Source organism: Haliotis rufescens, unplaced genomic scaffold, assembly GCF_023055435.1.
Source record: "Haliotis rufescens isolate VD_foot unplaced genomic scaffold, xgHalRufe1.0.p SCAF_1, whole genome shotgun sequence".
Lineage (NCBI taxonomy): Eukaryota > Metazoa > Mollusca > Gastropoda > Lepetellida > Haliotidae > Haliotis > Haliotis rufescens.
The window spans coordinates 90,540,082-90,559,433 of record NW_025963779.1 but is presented as its reverse complement, the minus strand read 5'-3'; the positions used below and the strand labels follow the sequence as shown (position 1 = coordinate 90,559,433).

The 19,352-nt window shown below is 43.2% G+C and overlaps 1 protein-coding gene across 11 annotated transcripts in view; it reads left to right on the top strand.

Moving 5' to 3' along the window:
* LOC124134170 (band 4.1-like protein 4) overlaps window positions 1-19,352 on the top strand; it is a 120,380-nt gene that overhangs the window by 89,729 nt on the left and 11,299 nt on the right. For 7 of the 11 annotated variants that reach the window (XM_048403507.1, XM_048403491.1, XM_048403504.1 and 4 more), the window contains 15 exons: window positions 700-762; window positions 1,519-1,629; window positions 2,129-2,167; window positions 3,914-3,973; window positions 4,647-4,703; window positions 6,264-6,332; window positions 6,954-7,034; window positions 7,766-7,900; window positions 8,669-8,759; window positions 8,975-9,082; window positions 9,453-9,550; window positions 11,716-11,781; window positions 13,117-13,146; window positions 15,791-15,916; window positions 16,853-16,967. In XM_048403507.1, the coding sequence (XP_048259464.1) occupies window positions 700-762; window positions 1,519-1,629; window positions 2,129-2,167; window positions 3,914-3,973; window positions 4,647-4,703; window positions 6,264-6,332; window positions 6,954-7,034; window positions 7,766-7,900; window positions 8,669-8,759; window positions 8,975-9,082; window positions 9,453-9,550; window positions 11,716-11,781; window positions 13,117-13,146; window positions 15,791-15,916; window positions 16,853-16,967 (1,249 nt within the window). The remainder of the gene's footprint in view (window positions 1-699; window positions 763-1,518; window positions 1,630-2,128; window positions 2,168-3,913; window positions 3,974-4,646; window positions 4,704-6,263; window positions 6,333-6,953; window positions 7,035-7,765; window positions 7,901-8,668; window positions 8,760-8,974; window positions 9,083-9,452; window positions 9,551-11,715; window positions 11,782-13,116; window positions 13,147-15,790; window positions 15,917-16,852; window positions 16,968-19,352) is intronic. The other 4 variants (XM_048403495.1, XM_048403498.1, XM_048403494.1 and 1 more) reach the window with 4 other exon arrangements.

Here is a 19,352-nt window from a genome sequence, read left to right as displayed (position 1 = left end):
ACATAATCTAATATACTATTGAAATAACGACCTATCTGTATGCAAGATAAAAGAAATAAAGTGATTTTAAAAAAAAGGAAGTAAGACCTTGTATCTGTGAGTGTCATTCACTGTCAGGGTTAGGGGCGGTCAGGTAGCCTAGTGGTTAAAGCGTTCGCTCGTCATGCTGGTATATTGCTAAAAGCGGCGTAAAACCATACTCACTCACTGTCAGGGTTAACTCCTCACTAATCACAATAGCTGAGGGAGTTTAACGCCGCTGTTACACCTGAACTAGCTGTACATGAACTTGTATGGGTGAAGCCTTATATGAATAGCTTAGAAATGACTTAACTAAGTTCAACTACAAAATTGTAGTGTCAGAATGTCTGAACTCAATGTATTAATCTTTGTATTTTATCACCCTGTGGCCCCCTGCAGTCTATGCAGTCTAATAGATGACTAAATGGATTGGGAGGGTCGGACTCGGGGATTTGGTTGATTGTGTGTTATCATACCCTGACAACATAGGCTGTTGCTCACACTATCAATCACTGGTTTGACTTAACCAGACTTGATTGTTTATGAACACACAATAAATACTTATGGTCTTACAACACATGGCTGGCGTGGCATTACATATCAAACAAAAGATATTTTATCACTGCAATTGCTTGGTGGCTAACTGCAGTCTGTTGTAGAGAAATGATGTTCTTGCAGGTACTTCCCCAACAAACGAGGATCGGACAACGACAGCGAAGTGTCAGCACCTCGCAGGAGGAGGTAAGACACGGATCACTCACTGTATTCCATCATAACAAGTTTAATACGTTGGCTCAACTATCAAATGGTTTATGGAATAAAAGTCATCTATTCACATATTGGAAACCCATGAAGATTTAGTTGGAAGGCCATTCATGTGTAGCATCTTCCCAAAGCACGGACGTTAACTGACTTATAAAGTTCAGTCCACCCTTGTTGAACTAAGCTGGAATTATGGAGTTATATTTTGGATGTATAGTCCAATCAAAATCCCATAATGAAATCGACATCCGGTTCATAAATAACATGGCTACTCAACTCAACCCGAATTCATTCCATTGCGGGATTTGCAGAGTATGCTTTCTGTCAACTGAGTGTTGACAGATATTTTCCCAATCTTTCTATGCTTTTATCAAAGTGCTCAAGTGATTTGATGTACTCCGCCAGGTAAAACCTGTTTTATTACAATAAAGATCTTTATTATCCTTGAGGTTGTCTTGACTGGGTGCCATGATTTTGATTGAAGCAATGCAAGTGTATTGAGAAGTGGAATCTGACTGGCCAGTAGGGGGGACATAGAAGGGACATAACTCGTATAGTCACTAGTGGCACTAAGAAAATTCCAGCCAAGTTCTGCAAGGGTGGAAACAAGACTTATAAAGTCAGTTAACTCCTTCCCATGAGGAGTTTCATAGCTTCAACTGGTGACCATTTCCTTAGTTTGATGTTGGATTTAATTACCGGACCTTGTGTTATGATGTTGGCCGTATGTTCCAGACGGGAGATCGACAGTGGCAGCGAGTCTGATGTCTCCTACAGGAACGTCCTACAGAACCGCCGCAACCGTGTCTCCAACGACAGCAACATTCAGGGTGGCCACATACCAATGTGAGTCGGTCCTAGCTGTAACTGTCTGCCCCGTGTTCCACAGCGCGTCCTTGTTATAGTCTCAAGTTAACATTCACAGAGTCGAGGGTCCCTTGTTTCATTGGAGCGAACCTCAAGGGCCCAGGACAGCCATATTTTGAGAGCCAGGGCCCCGTTCCACAAAGCGATCTTAGCGCTACGATTGTCGTAAGTCAGTGATAAAGAATGGGACTTACGATCGCCTTAGCGCTAAGATCGCTTTGTGGAACGGGGCCCTGGTTACAGAATACACCATCGCACGATGGCCTCTTAGTTGACCTAAAAAAACTAGCGTATGTTCAACAAACATTGAAACCAGGTATATACTACTCAAAAAAAGTTAAGGTACACGTTATATTTTCATATGACTGTAGTTAAACTGTCATGGCCATATGAAAAAGTCTGTTCTTTAAATTCTTTTGAGTAGTATCTTTATGATGTCTGTTGTCCAACCTGCTCTGTAATTGGGATCTCGTTTCAGATTATATCCGTTTGCTGACAAAGAAAATCATCCGAATGGGTAAGAATATATAATCTCAAACTTAATGGTGTAAATGTGAATATGTCTTTGTCTGACGAACGTTACATGGTTTCCATGTGAGGTCACCCGTGAAGATCCAGGGTAGAATAGGTCTTAAGCTTGCTGTAAAAGGCGTCTATGCTTGTCGTAAGAGGTGACATAGGATTGGGTGGTTAGGCTCTGTGATTTGCCATCGAAATACCAACTGCGTAGATTGATGCACATGATGTCAATCACTGGACATTGTCTGGTCCAGACTTGATTATTTACAGACCGCTGACATGGCTGAAATATTGCTGAGTGTGCCGTTAAACAATGTTAATCAACTGTCTGGTTTGATGAAATAAGTAGTAATTGTAATGTAGAAAATGATTGTTATTGCTTGCGTAGATATTTTGACAGTAAGCTGAATATAGTGGCATAATCCAAGAATAATTACCATTTCATGGATAAGATTTTTCTTGATAAGAATTTTCTTGATACTTCTGTATCTTATCTGACCTGTATGTATCATACCTGGGGCAACGGGGTAGCCTAGTGGTTACAGCGTTCGTTCGTCATGCCGAAGACCCGGGTTTTGATTCCCCACTTGGGTACATTGTGTGAAGCCCATTTCTGGTGTCCCCTACCTTGATATATGGAATATTGCTCCAAGTGGTGAAAACCATACTCACTCACTCACTGTATCATGTCTGACCTATCTGTATCATGTCTGACCTATCTGTATCATGTCTGACCTGTCTGTATCTTGTATCATGGCTGACCTATCTTATCTTGTATCATGTCTGACCTGTGTATCTTGTATGTCTGACCTGTCTGTATCATATCTGACCTGTCTGTATCATGTCTGACCTGTCTGTATCATGTCTGACCTGTCTGTATCATGTCTGACCTGTCTATCCTGTATCATGTCTGACCTGTCTGTATCATGCCTGATCTGTCTGTATCGTGTCTGACCTGTATGTATCATGTCTGACCTGTATGTATCATGTCTTACCTGTCTGTATCATGTCTGACCTGTCTATCCTGTATCATGTCTGACCTGTCTGTATCATGTCTGACCTGTCTATCCTGTATCATGTCTGACCTGTCTGTATCATGCCTGATCTGTCTGTATCGTGTCTGACCTGTATGTATCATGTCTGACCTGTATGTATCATGTCTTACCTGTATGTATCATGTCTGACCTGTCTATCCTGTATCATGTCTGACCTGTCTGTATCATGCCTGATCTGTCTGTATCATGTCTGACCTGTATGTATCATGTCTGACCTGTATGTATCATGTCTGACCTGTCCTGTATCATGTCTGATCTGTCTATATCATGTCTGACCTGTGTATCATGTCTGACCTGTCTATCCTGTATCATGTCTGACCTGTCTGTATCGTGTCTGACCTGTATGTATCATGTATGACCTGTATGTATCATGTCTGACCTGCCTCTGTCCTGTATCATGTCTGACCTGTCTATCCTGTATCATGTCTGACCTGTCTGTATCATGTCTGACCTGTCTGTATCATGTCTGACCTGTCTGTATCATGTCTGACCTGTATGTATCATGTATGACCTGTATGTATCATGTCTGACCTGCCTCTGTCCTGTATCATGTCTGACCTGTCTATCCTGTATCATGTCTGACCTGTCTGTATCATGTCTGACCTGTCTGTATCATGTCTGACCTGTCTGTATCATGTCTGACCTGTCTCTGTCCTGTATCGTATCATGTCTCACCTGTCTATCTGCAGCTCAATCCCATCTCTACACTCGGCCCCCGGTGGAGAACAGAGGCAGAGGAGGCGAAGGAGGTCTGTTGCTTAGCAACTAATTTCATCTATAAATATACACCTGGAAAAATGTAAAGCAACACCCATTCTTATTTCCCTACATCCTGCACGTCCATGATATCTGCATGTGACACTGTACATGTCTAATATACTGCTGATACCTGTTGAAAAGTTCAAGAAGTCGGTCTGTTCCTCAAGATGCTCACAAGTCATGTATCATATCAAGCAAGAGGAAGCCACTTTTGCCTGTTTGAAACCTTCTAAACCATACAGTTTCAGTGTGTGACTCAATTTTTCAAAATCCCGAAAGTGTTTCATAAGACAATTATTACAAAATGCACATTTTATAAATGGCTACGGATATAATATCTATAGAAGAGAGGGTTTAACATTATTTTAGGTGTATATTTAAATATAAATAACATGACTTTATATCTGCAATCTGTCACTTTCTTTCAAAAACTGTGACTTCAGCCCCATTGTGTCCCTTGTAATGAACACTAGAACATCTAGAGCCTGTTTGAACACTCAGTAGCAGTGATAAGTACTGTGCTAAAGAGAACCTGAATGGCAGTTGGGATGTTTTCATAGCACATGAGAGATAAACAGAGCTTTCAGAAGGAAACCTCCATGTTCCACTACAATCTGTGCATATGTTAGATGTGTCTCCTGACTCATGTATGTTCTGTTTCAGACGTAGCAAGTCACCAGGTGGGAAGAGGCCTCCCGAGGAACTGAGGAAGTATATCGAGTACGTATTGTGCAGGATAGTAGCATTCATCACAGACCAAGGCTTGTTGTGTATAGCCATCAATCTACTCAATGAGAGATGTAGCAGCACAATTAGGGATGTAGCAGCACAATTATTGATGTAGCAGCACAATTAGGGATGTAGCAGCACAATTAGGGATGTAGCAGCACAATTAGAGATGTAGAAGCACAATTAGGGGTGTAGCAGCACAATTAGGGATGTAGCAGCACAATTAGGGATGTAGCAGCACAATTAGGGGTGTAGCAGCACAATTAGGGGTGTAGCAGCACAATTAGGGATGTAGCAGCACAATTAGGGGTGTAGTAGCACAATTAGGGATGTAGTAGCACAATAAGGGGTGTAGTAGCACAATTATAGATGAAGCAGCACAATTAGGGGTGTAGCAGCACAATTAGGGATGTAGTAGCACAATTAGGGATGTAGCAGCACAATTAGGGGTGTAGCAGCACAATTAGAGATGTAGCAGCACAATAAGGGGTGTAGCAGCACAATTAGGGGTGTAGTAGCACAATTAGAGATGTAGCAGCACAATAAGGGGTGTAGCAGCACAATTAGGGATGTAGTAGCACAATAAGGGGTGTAGCAGCACAATTAGGGGTGTAGTAGCACAATTAGAGATGTAGTAGCACAATTAGGGATGTAGCAGCACAATTAGGGATGTAGTAGCACAATTAGGGATGTAGCAGCACCATTAGGGGTGTAGCAGCACAATTAGAGATGTAGTAGCACAATTAGAGATGTAGTAGCACAATTAGGGATGTAGCAGCACCATTAGGGGTGTAGCAGCACAATAAGGGGTGTAGCAGCACAATTAGGGATGTAGCAGCACAATTAGAGATGTAGCAGCACAATTAGAGATGTAGCAGCACAATTAGGGATGTAGCAGCACAATTATAGATGAAGCAGCACAATTATTGACGTAGCAGCACAGTTAGGGATGTAGCAGCACAATTAGGGATGTAGCAGCACAATTAGGGATGTAGCAGCACAATTATTGATGTAGCAGCACAATTAGGGATGTAGCAGCACAATTATTGATGTAGCAGCACAATTAGGGATGTAGCAGCACAATTAGAGATGTAGCAGCACAATTAGAGATGTAGCAGCACAATTAAGGGTGTAGCAGCACAATTAGGGGTGTAGCAGCACAATTAGAGATGGTGCAGCACACTGAGGGATGTAGCAGCACAACTAGCGGTGTAGTAGCACAATTAGGGGTGTAGTAGCACAATTAGGGGTGTAGTAGCACCCCTCTCTCTCATGTGGTTATGTCCCCTGTATCCAAGACAACAAAATGGGGGTGACTGACCATTGCTGACGCATATTTAGTGTAGTATGTAAAAAATAGGATCTGCATGCTGTACCTAAGAATATATGGTGTTGTTAGTGCTGAGCCAAACTTTTCATCACACGAACAGGCCTGCTTGTGGGTTTAGCAAGACGGCATCTGGCCATGCAGTCTGACATAAGGAGTCATGATAACAGTTCCTGCAGGCTGTTCCCTTCCTCGTGATACAACTGATGATGTTGCTGTTTCAGATACGGGCTGGTGGACACGCAGGGCATGTCTGAAGATCAGATGCGCGAGATCACGTACACAAAGATAGAGTGAGTATATGACTGACTGACTGACTCACTCACTCACTCACTCACTCACTCACTCACTCACTCACTCACTCACTCACTCACTCACTCACTCACTCACTCACTCACTCACTCACTCACTCACTCTGCATCCATACAATGATATTGTGACACAGAGTAATGTGACGCAGCAACTGTTCCCTGATTTTTATGTCCTTTAGATTAATGTATTATTCTCTTTGGTGAGGAAAATATTAAACATCTTGAACTGTACATGAAATTTTTTTAGAGACAAGAAATATGTTTGTATTGATAGAGAACATTGACTGGTGCTTGATGAGTTTTGTTGCATTGTGTAAGGAGTGAGTGATGAAGAGAAATAGTTCACAGAAATTCAACCTGTCGTCATTGAGGAAGAGTTCTATCAGTTAAAGGGAGACAACTTCTGTAACAATTCTGTAAACAGATTTATTTTGACAGTTATTCAGAACCAAAGGTGAAATAATTTTAGAAGCTGGGAACATTTGTGTCAGACATGTTTCCACTTAGGGGCGAAAGAAGAAAGAGAAATGCAAAGTCTGACATATGATTAATATGTCAATAAACAATTTATTGTAAAATAATATTTTGTAACAAATATTTCAGAACCAAAGCTGAACCTTTTAAGATCAAATACTCACCCAAGACCAGACAGAAGATGCGGGCAGCGAGGAGAAAAAGCTTTGGGTAAGTCGTGGAGACAATGAGAAGCAAGAATATACATATGTAGGGAGTACATTGTAGAAACAGTCAGTGAAACAATTGGTAGTGTGGTCCACAGTCAACTCTCCACAAAGTGCAATGTTTTTTGTCAGAAGATAATAAAGTGTCAGAAATGTGTCCTTCACAGTAGTAAAACACCCTAAACCCTAGAATTCCTGAAAGCCTTTGAGATTCTCTTCCAGGGGTTAGGTTCCCCAAGGTCAAAGACTTGCATCATTGAGGTGTCCCAGAAACCTGTGATTATGGGTTTGAATCCCAAATTTGCCCTGGTTAGAAAAGGTCTTCAGCAACCATGCTTGCCGTAAAAGGCGACTATGCTTGTCGTGAGAGGCAACTAATGGGATTGGGTGGTCTGGCTTGGTTAATGCATGTAATCAAATTCCAATTGCGTAGATCAATGCTCATGATGTCAATCACTGGATTGTCTGGTCCAGACTCGATTATTTACAGACTGCCAAGATACAGCTGGAATATTGCTGAGTACAGCATTAAACAACAAACAAACAAACAAACCCACAGCAAGTTGACAAGCTCTGACATCCAGGGTCACATTAAACCAAACTCACTCACTCCGTAATCCTAGTATCAGCCTGTGAATAGTTGTATGGTTCAGTTAAGTGTCCATGACCAGAAGTCTCCTGATAGACAGCATGGGATATTCTCCTGAGTTCCATGTTGTGATCATGTGTTGACAGGGAGTCTGACCGAAACTCCCAGGCCGGGCTATCAGACAAGGGCAGTGTAACGCAGTACCATTTGTCTGGCAGAGAGAATACACAAAACAGACATAGTGGTTACTATGACAACTACTCAAATTCTGAAAACAACAGGTAAGCATTCATCCGGACGGTACTCATACCTGTAGACAGCATCAAGGATTATTGTGACAGACAAACAGAAACACCATGCTATTTTCTATGAAATATGTCAATTGTTCTTATGTAGATGTCATGGCAGTCTTAACATGAGATGTGAAGTAAATATGTGTATCCTAAACTGTATGTTCCCAGTGGAGGGTATAATTCTGTGTCTATTCCCCAGTTGAGGGTATAATTCTGCGTCGATTCCCCAGTTGAGGGTATTAATCTGTGTCTTTTCCCCGGTGGATGGTATAATTCTGTGTATATTCCCCAGTGGAGGGTATAATTGTGTGTATATTCTCCAGTTGAGGGTATAATTCTGTGTCTATTCCCCAGTTTAGTGTATAATTCTGTGTCATTCCCTAGTGGAGGGTATAATTCTGTGTCTACTCCTCAGTGGATGGTATAATTCTGTGTCTATTCCCCAGTTTAGGGTATAATTTTGTGTCTATTCCCCAGTGGAGGGTATAATCCTGTGTATATTCCCCGGTGGAGGGTATAATTCTGTGTCTATTCCCCGGTGGATGGTATAATCCTGTGTATATTCCCCGGTGGAGGGTATAATTCTGTGTCTATTCCCCAGTGGAGGGTATAGTACTGTGTCTATTCCCCAGTGGATGGTATAATCCTGTGTATATTCCCCGGTGGATGGTATAATTCTGTGTCTATTCCCCAGTGGAGGGTATAATTCTGTGTCTATTCCCCAGTGGAGGGTATAGTACTGTGTCTATTCCCCAGTTCTCGGCAGCGGGACAGCTACGGCCAGGTGCAATCTTCCCCAGTGGTTCACATGCAGGACATGCAGATGGCGCCGGTCGTCAGGACCCGGGTAAGATCATGTTGGAGATTTTTGTGTGAAAAGAAAGTGATTCTTTTTTTTCTGTTTGTTTTGTAATTGCAAAAACTCCTCTTTTCATGTCCTCACAGTATGGAGATGATGCATTATGTAGACAATGGCCGTGTAGCTTTGTGACAGAGCATGCTGACTGGCACTCCTGTGATGATCTTATTGATTGTGTACTGATGGTGTCTCGTATTGTTCAGAACTCTCACCCCGTCAACATGGACGTGAGTCAGCACAGTCAACACAGCAGTCATAGTCAACAGCCTCGCCACCACTACCACCGCGAGGAGCGCAGCAGTGTGTACCAGGTACGTACCCCACTGTGTATCATGTACCAGGTACGTACCCCACTGTGTATCATGTACCAGGTACATACCCTGACTGTGTGTCATGTACCAGGTACGTGCTCAGTGTGTACTGTGTTAGAGTCATGTTCCCCAAATCATTGATTCTGAATAATACTAACGGACACGTGGTTTGAGTTCACTTGATTCTGAGACTGGCAACATCTGTCTCCAGACTAGAGAGTGCCAAATGTTGTAGTTAAAGCCAGAAATAACACTGAAAATACAAGTAAGTAATCTCTGGGAGGATAATTTGATGTTCGCGCTACTTGAACACGGTTTCGGTTCCCAGGACTGTTTATGCTCATGGTATTCCTGTTTGTTATGTTCCCAGGAGGTGCACGAGACCTCAAGGAGCTCGCATCACCATCACAGCCAGCGGGACGGGTCCACAGTCAGCACCTTCAACCCAGAGCAGTACAACACACAGAGGTGAGACACACACCAGGCAGGGCTCTTTGAGGGGGGAGGGGCAGGCCTCATAGTAATGGGTCGACAACCCAGAGCAGTACAACACACAGAGGTGAGACACACACCTGGCAGGGCACTTGGAGGGGGGAGGGGCAGGCCTCATAGTTAATGGGTCGACAACCCAGAGCAGTACAACACACAGAGGTGAGACACACACCAGGCAGGGCTCTTTGAGGGGGGGAGGGGCAGGCCTCATAGTAATGGGTCGACAACCGCGAGCAGTACAACACACAGAGGTGAGACACACAGCTGGCAGGGCTCTTTGAGGGGGGAGGGGGAGGGAGGGGCAGGCCTCATAGTAATGGGTCGACAACCCAGAGCAGTACAACACACAGAGGTGAGACACACAGCTGGCAGGGCTCTTTGAGGGGGAGGGAGGGGCAGGCCTCATAGTAATGGGTCGACAACCGCGAGCAGTACAACACACACAGGTGAGACACACACCTGGCAGGGCTCTTTGAGGGGGGAGGGGCAGGCCTCATAGTAATGGGTCGACAACCCAGAGCAGTACAACACACAGAGGTGAGACACACACCTGGCAGGGCTCTTTGAGGGGGAGGGAGGGGCAGGCCTCATAGTAATGGGTCGACAACCGCGAGCAGTACAACACACAGAGGTGAGACACACAGCTGGCAGGGCTCTTTGAGGGGGGAGGGGGAGGGAGGGGCAGGCCTCATAGTAATGGGTCGACAACCCAGAGCAGTACAACACACACAGGTGAGACACACACCTGGCAGGGCACTTGGAGGGGCTGGGTGGGTCACGGTTGGAGAGATGGATCACTGGGAGGGGAAAAGGAGGGGGACGGGGGTTGAGGGAGTCGGGCAGGACTTTAGGGTTGGTGGAGTCTTTGTGTGAAAGGGGCAGGAACATGTGTATAATCTACATATATCACTGATGAAAATCTGAAAAATGAAAATAGAGATCGGACGTGTATCATTTGTTTCCTGTGGGGAAATACTATTTGTATCAAGTTTGGGATACATTGTACAGAAAAGTATCTGGAAACAAATATAGCAGCCATGCTAATCTGGATGAAGTGTTATTGCGTAATGTAGGGAAAAGAATGAAAAAACAACCTTTATTCTGTAGGGGGCTGCATGTTGTAAAAAAACCACCCAAAATAACTTTCCAAGAACAACTAAATAACACTTACGGATAAAATTGAATTTGTCACTGACAAGTTTCACAGATCTGTTTCCATGTCGTATTCGTGACTAGACCCTCCATTACTACAGCCTTTGGTTGTTGAGATTCCTGCTGTGAGTGGGAAGGTGATGGACGCCATGTGCTGCCACAGCTGCAGCTGTAGGCCTCGGGTGGTGATCGCACATTTTGTCACAATGTTGGTTCGATTTGTTTCTTCATTACACGGATATTTAACATGCTGTCGCTATGCTGCCCTATTGCCATTGTCGCACTGAGGGATGCGTTCATTCCACACGACCCTGTCACGGGGCATGTATTGACACTGAACGCGGCGCCATCCACATCAAGTTGCTCTACTCTGACTTCCCACAACTCAGGAATAGGTCACAGAAATCAGTTGTAAACATAATTTAATTTACGCTATTTTTAATTTGCTAGTGAAAAATGTTTTTGGATGACACTTTAAGGAAATTTGTTGATAATGGAAAGATTTTTCTGAAATTGTCTATGAATTTTAATGTTTAATTTTTTGTTTTTGAATGTTCATAATTAAGGCCAGTGTTTAAAATACCAGTACGCAATATGATAGTTCAGGCAGTTTCACATGGTTATACAGGAGACCTTCACATCATTATGCATTGTCTGACAATTTGGAGAATCTTTTATTATGAAAGCTTAAAATAAGGAATGAGGTATGAGAGGTTGCTGTGATGTATTTCTGTTCTCAATGTCTGTATAATCATATCATGTTTGCAGGAACTCAATATTTTGTTTCTCAGAAATCGTCAAGTGTTCATTGTGTTACATCATTGCTCTCATGTTTCATGTCGTGTCATCATCAGAGGTCGACCTTTAGGATACAAGTTCCATTTTCAAAATTATCCCTGATAAAAACAATAACAATAGGGTTTTCAATTCAAAATTTGTTGAGCAAAACTATAATTTTTGTAAATAAAGACTTGGGTGTGATGTTCTAGATCTGATCCTTACAAAGAGCAGCTTCAAAGATGGCAGAAAACTTTAATTCCCCCCAAGGATAACAGGTACTCCGTTTGCAGACAGTTAACCCGTCTAATACTGTACCCTCTTCTTTCCACTGATTGCCTCTGCATGCTCTTTCCCTGTATCATCAAGTAGTCATAGATGAGAAGGATGGGGACCTCATTCAGTTCAGTCGTGGGGACCCGTGAAGATCTGGGTTAGAATAGGCCTTCAGCAACACATGCTTGCCATAAAAGGCAATTATGCTTGCCATAAAAGGCGACTAATGGGATTGGGTGGTCAGACTTGCTGACTTGGTTGATGCATGCCCTCATACCCCAGTTGTATAGATCGATGCTCATGATAGCAATCACTGGATTGTCTGGTCCATACTCGAATATTTACAGACCGCCATCATATAGCTGCAATATTGCTGAGTGCGGTGTTAAACAAACAAACAAACATTCAAACAAGAAGGTGTGGGGGAATCTACAATTATCAGATATGTTTTTATTGTTTGTGTGGTTTTCATAGAAAATTTTGTTTGCAGTTGTGATAACACTAACAATATCCTGAACTGAATTGTGTAATGACATTGGAATGTATCCTCCGAGATCATCATCATTAACACATATCCGTTTCATTTCATTTTTATTTCACTTTGACAACTTTGGGGAAATGTAAACTGTAAAGCAAATCTTACTTTCTGATTTTCCTTTTCCGCTTTCCTGAAAGATTGGTGTTGTGTTTGCTTGAAGCAAGAATCCCAAAATACTACACATTTGTATGCATGAATGATAAACTTGTAGGAGATTGATATGTATGGATCCGATCCATGACAGTAAGGCTGAATTGTACATTCGCATGTCAGAGAGGTAAATACGTGTCTCCCTGTGGGGGTTCCAGGCTAGAATTGATCCCCAACAGCCTTGGCTTGTCGTAAGAATTGACCAAATGGGTCAGGTTGTCAGACTCTGCGATTTCATTGACTGTGTCATCGTACCCCAACAGCGGGGATCGTTGATCACAATATCAATCACTGGATTGTCTGGTCCAGACTGGATTGGTTACAGGCTGGTGCTATATAACCAAAATTTGCTGCGTGTAGCGTAAAACAACAAAGAAAAACTATTTTAAATAAGTATTCATCTCAAATTGATCAGTGTATTGATTCTGGCTTTGTTTAATGTCTAACGTTCTAATGACATATTGACATTCTGCTGCACTAATGATAATTCACGGTATTTTGCATGTGTGGAAGTTCCTCATTAGCACCTAATGTCTCGCCACAAAATACGGGGTAAATGTCCGATGTGTGGTGGAATGTTGAAAGTTGCTGTGAATTGTTGAGTTATCTCCCTTTGATCATTGACGATGTTCTGTAATGTTTGCTGCAGAATGTGGAACAAATATCATAATTACAAACGGTAAGTATGCTGTGAGGGTAGCAAGGAATGTCGCCGGTGTAGTCCTGTGCCTTACATTCACTGCTCCCAGTCCCCCTTCACCCCCTCGCTTACAGCCAACTGTCTGTTGGAAAATGCTCATTTTAGTTGCAGTGTGCATTGTTTTCTGGGAACTGATTTGCAGATATTTTGTTTATTTGCCTAACTTATGTCATATTTTGTGTGCTTTATGTTTGAAATGCACATTTTGTATTTTGAGCCGTAATTCCAAGATCAGCTTAATGGCCAGCATGGATGTAGGAGGTTTGCATGGTGACGAGAGTGGATAGAGCTGTTCTGTGGGGGATTATGTTGTTGATTTGTCCAAGAAGTGGTATGGTGTTTTAGATAATATGTGAACAATTGAATAACACATTCTATACCAGTAAAATATACAAAGTGCGTACTAATAATACATACATATACAGTGTATACAAATTATATATAAACACACATTGTATACAAGTAATATTTACACACACAGTGTATATAGGTAATAATATATACACACAGTGTAAACACATAATGTATACATACACAGTGTATACAAGTCATATTTACACACTCAGTGTATACAGGTAATAATATATACACTCACAGTGTAAACAAATAATGTATACATACATAGTGTATACAAGTAATATTTACACACTCAGTGTATACAGGTAATAATGTATACACACAGTGTAAACAAATCATGTATACATACATAGTGTATACAAGTAATATTTACACACACAGTGTATATAGGTAATAATATTTTCACACAGTGTAAACAAATAATGTATACATACATAGTGTATACAAGTAATATTTACACACACAGTGTATACGGGTAATAATATATACACTCAAAGTGTAAACATAATGCATACATTCACAGTGTATACAAGTAATATTTACATACATAGTGTATATAATATATAATAACATACAGTGTAATTGTTACAGTCAATGTGTAAAAGGACTGAAATTTTCATTTAGGCAATTTACAAAATTCCCTAATATTTAAGTTATTTTAATCATATTTTCCCACTTGCAACACTATACACTGTAACACAAGTCATTGTATATTTTTAAAAATATTTTGGCTTCTCATCCTTGCAAGGTTTAGTCTATTCAAAAGACTCTATTGTGATATGTTTAAGCCCTTTTGAACTTTGTAATACCTTTCAGTCAATCGGATGGAAAAATAATTGTAAAATGACTGAAACATTTTGACGTTTTGTAAATTGCTTAAGTAAAAGTTTCAGTCATTTTACACATTGACTGTAACAGATACACAATATATACACACCAATTTACAAATAACTCACACTATACAGATAACGTAGCATTGTATGTAGGTAATATGTACAGAGAAACTACAATACTATCTTACAGATAATAAGTGCACATAGCTGAACAGATGATGACTACACACAGTGTCCTAGATTGGACGTACACAGTTTTACGAATAGTGTATGTTTTTGCACATAATGTACATGGCTTTTGCCACTGTATCTAAAGAAGGTAGGATGCTAGAGAAACAGATGACTTGGTTCGTATGATTCGCTTCCTAGACAGATAGAGCAAGTCTTGGGTTGGATTGTTTCTCCGTTACGCCTGTGCCATGGTTCCTGTGCAATGTGTGCATGAAACTCCCCAGCCAGATGTCTTTGTGTGCACAGCTCTGGATTCACACAACTCGCAAACAGCCCACATTCATTTTGCTTGTCAAGTTCTTGCTTGATTTGAGTTTTTTGACGTTGTGGTTATGGCATATCATTTGTTTCTTTCAATGAGTGTTTACTATGTACAAAAGGTTATTTTATCGGATACAATGCAGTGAGACAGTTACAGTATTGTAGGTACCTCTGTAGCAGGTAAGGTAGCATACCTGTGAATGGCTACACACGACAAGAGTATAGTGACTTACACTGTAAATAGTTCCCTTTCATTGGCTTTTTGTAACGACACTGTACTTGTGACTATCATTGGGTGACAGCGTTTCACATAGTGTAGTTCATGTGATAGAAATGCAGAACCTTCAGGCGCCTTACAGGCAGCTTAGGCTGTATGTTCCCCAGGGAGCTGAGAAAGAAAACTAAATGAATACTGAACTGTTGACCAGGGTGTGCTGTACAAAGCAACCTTAGCTCTACGACTGTCGTAAGTCTGTGTTAAGGTAAGGGAGTTAAGATCACCTTAGCGCTAAGATAGCTTTGTATAACGGCACCCAGGGTAGTAATTTTACCTACTGTGTGCAGTGGAACTGTGGAATAGTGCTGAGCCCATGTACTTCTATTTCTTCTTGGGGGCACAGGTAGCCGCTGCAATTCGCTGTGCAGAGTTGCGTCCCTTGCCAGGCATGCCAGAAACCTATGATTGTGGGTTCGAATCCCGGTTCGCCCCGATTATGTTTCTAGGTTTGTCAGCACCATACCTAGGCTTGTGGGTTTCACCAAAGTGGTAAACGTCTGAGATTTGCATCACTTGGGGCTTTCCCCCCACATTAAGCTGACACGCCGTGATATAACTGGAATACTGTTAAACCCAACTCACTCACTCTTCTTCTTCTTCTTGACTATTTAATATTTATTGTGTCAAGTAGCACTGAGAGAGGTCTTACGTTGTCGTGTTGTAGGTCTCGGGGGGCTGTTGAGGGGGACAGATGGAGCTCTGGGGGCCGCTCCACGCACGCTCCCCAGGGCAGCGGACACCATGCCTCGCAACATAACACATCTCAGCAGACCAGACACCATCAGAATAGGTGAGCTTAAATGTAGGACACCAGTTGTTAAAGATTGGTGTTCATTTACTATGAGGGGCGGTCGGGTAGCCCGGTAGTTAAAGCGTTCGCTCATTACGCAGAAGACGCGGGTTCGATTCCCAACATGGGTACAATGTGTGAAGCCCATTTCTGGTGTCCCTTGCCGTGATATTGCTCTCACTCACTCATTTACTATGACACCATCATGAAAAGGGGTGTTTAGCACCTTCACAAGAGGGGTTGCTGAAGTTGACACCATCATGAGGGGGCTGTGGAGGTTAGACACCCTCATGAGGGAGTTGCTGAGGTTAGACATCATCATGGAGTTGCTGAGGTTAGAAACCATCATGAGGGAGTTGCTGAGGTTAGACACCATCATGAGGGGGTTGCTGGGGTTAGACACCATCATGAGGGGGGTGCTGAGGTTAGACATCATCATGGAGTTGCTGAGGTTAGACACCATCATGAGGGGGTGCTGAAGATAGACACCATCATGAGGGAGTTGCTGAGGTTAGACACCATCATGAGGGGGTTGCTGAGGTTAGACACCATCATGAGGGGGTTGCTGAGGTTAGACACCATCATGAGGGAGTTGCTGAGGTTAGACACCATCATGGAGTTGCTGAGGTTAGACATCATCATGGAGTTGCTGAGGTTAGACACCATCATGAGGGAGTTGCTGAGGTTAGACACCATCATGAGGGGGTTGCTGGGGTTAGACACCATCATGAGGGGGTTGCTGAGGTTAGACATCATCATGAGGGGGTTGCTGAGGTTAGATACCATCATGAGGGAGTTGCTGAGGTTAGACACCATTATGAGGGGTTGCTAAGGTTAGACACCATTATGAGGGGGTTGCTGAGGTTAGACACCATCACCATCACTGACATCTAGCCTGGTGCAGCTGATTTACAACCTGTGTTTTCTGTGTTTCAGCTTCCAGTCTTCACACAACTCTGGGTACCACCATCTTCCCGAGGGCCCCACCCACACGGCCCCTCCCCTGGCACCAAACCCCTACCACCGGTCATCCTACAATGGCAGTGTCCAGGTAAGCCCTATTCTGTCCTTGTTGAAGGTGTAGGTCATTTCCTGTGTTCATTGGTGTAGGTGCTAGTGCTGAGGTAGGTCCCCTCTCTGACTTGTTGTAGTGCGTAGATAGGTCTCCCCTCTCTGACTTGTTGTAGTGCCTAGATAGGTCCCCCCTCTCACATCTTGTACTGCCTAGATATGTCCCCTCTCCGACTTGTTGTAGTGCCTAGATAGGTCCACTCTCTGACTTGTTGTAGTGCCAATATAGGCCCCCTCTCTGACTTGTTGAAGTGCCAATATAGGCCCCCTCTCTGACTTGTTGTAGTGCCAATATAGGCCCCCTCTCTGACTTGTTGTAGTGCCAATATAGGCCCCCTCTCTGACTTGTTGTAGTGCCAATATAGGCCCCCTCTCTGACTTGTTGTAGTGTCAATATAGGCCCCCTCTCTTACTAGTTGTACTGCCTCGATTGGTCCCTCTCTGACTTGTTGTAGTGCCTAGATAGGTCCCCTCTTTGACTTTTTTTTCATGCCTAGATAGGTCCCCTCTTTGACTTTTCATGCCTAGATAGGTCCCCTCTTTGACTTTTCATGCCTAGATAGGTCCCCTCTTTGACTTTTCATGCCTAGATAGGTCCCCTCTCTGACTTTTGGTTGTGCCTAGATAGGTCCCCTCCCGATTTGTTGTAGTGCCTCGATAGGTCCCCCCTCTCACATGTACTACTGGCAATACAGGCCCCCTCTCTGACTTGTTGTACCTAGATAGCCCCCCCCTATGACTTGTAGTGCCTCAATAGGTCCCTTCTCACTTGTTATGCCTTGATAGGTACCCCCTCTGACGTGTTGTAGTGCCTAGATAGGTCCCTCTCTGACTTGTTGTAGTGCCTAGATAGATCCCTCTCTCACTTGTTGTAGTGCCAAGATAGGTCCCTCTCTCACTTGTTGAAGTGCCTAGATAGATCCCTCTCTCACTTGTTGTAGTGCCTAGAATGGTCCCTTTCTCACTTGTTGTAGTGCCTAGATAGGTCCCTCTCTCACTTGTTGTAGTGCCTAGATAGATCCCTCTCTCACTTGTTGTAGTGCCTAGAATGGTCCCTCTCTCACTTGTTGTAATGCCTAGATAGATCCCTCTCTCACTTGTTGTAGTGCCTAGATAGATCCCTCTCTCACTTGTTGTAGTGCCTAGATAGGTCCCTCTCTCACTTGTTGTAGTGCCTAGATAGGTCGCTCTCTCACTTGTTGTAGTGCCTAGATAGGTCCCTCTCTCATTTGTTGTAGTGCCTAGATAGATCCATCTCTCACTTGTTGTAGTGCCTAGATAGGTCGCTCTCTGACTTGTTGTAGTGCCTAGATAGATCCATCTCTCACTTGTTGTAGTGCCTAGATAGATCCCTCTCTGACTTGTTGTAGTGCCTAGATAGATCCCTCTCTCATTTGTTGTAGTGCCTAGAATGGTCCCTCTCTCACTTGTTGTAGTGCCTAGATAGGTCCCTCTCTCACTTGGTTGTAGTGCCTAGATAGATCCCTCTCTCACTTGTTGTAGTGCCTAGATAGGTTGCTCTCTCACTTGTTGTAGTGCCTAGATAGGTCCCTCTCTGACTTGTAGTGCCTAGATAGGTCCCTGTCTCACTTGGTGTAGTGCCTAGATAGATCCCTCTGACTTGTTGTAGTGCCTAGATAGGTCCCTCTCTCACTTGTTGTAGTGCCTAGATGGATCCCTCTCTCACTTGCTGTAGTGCCTAGAATGGTCCCTCTCTCACTTGTTGTAGTGCCTAGAATGGTCCCTCTCTCACTTGTTGTAGTGCCTAGATAGATCCCTCTCTCACTTGTTGTAGTGCCTAGAAAGATCCCTCTCTCACTTGTTGTAATGCCTAGATAGGTCCCTCTCTCACTTGTTGTAGTGCCTAGATAGATCCCTCTCTCACTTGTTGTAGTGCCTATATAGGTCGCTCTCTCACTTGTTGTAGTGCCTAGATAGATCCCTCTCTCATTTGTTGTAGTGCCTAGAATGGTCCCTCTCTCACTTGTTGTAGTGCCTAGATAGGTCCCTCTCTCACTTGGTTGTAGTGCCTAGATAGATCCCTCTCTCACTTGTTGTAGTGCCTAGATAGGTTGCTCTCTCACTTGTTGTAGTGCCTAGAATGGTCCCTCTCTCACTTGTTGTAGTGCCTAGATAGGTCCCTCTCTCACTTGGTTGTAGTGCCTAGATAGATCCCTCTCTCACTTGTTGTAGTGCCTAGATAGGTTGCTCTCTCACTTGTTGTAGTGCCTAGATAGGTCCCTCTCTGACTTGTAGTGCCTAGATCGGTCCCTGTCTCACTTGGTGTAGTGCCTAGATAGATCCCTCTGACTTGTTGTAGTGCCTAGATAGGTCCCTCTCTCACTTGTTGTAGTGCCTAGATAGA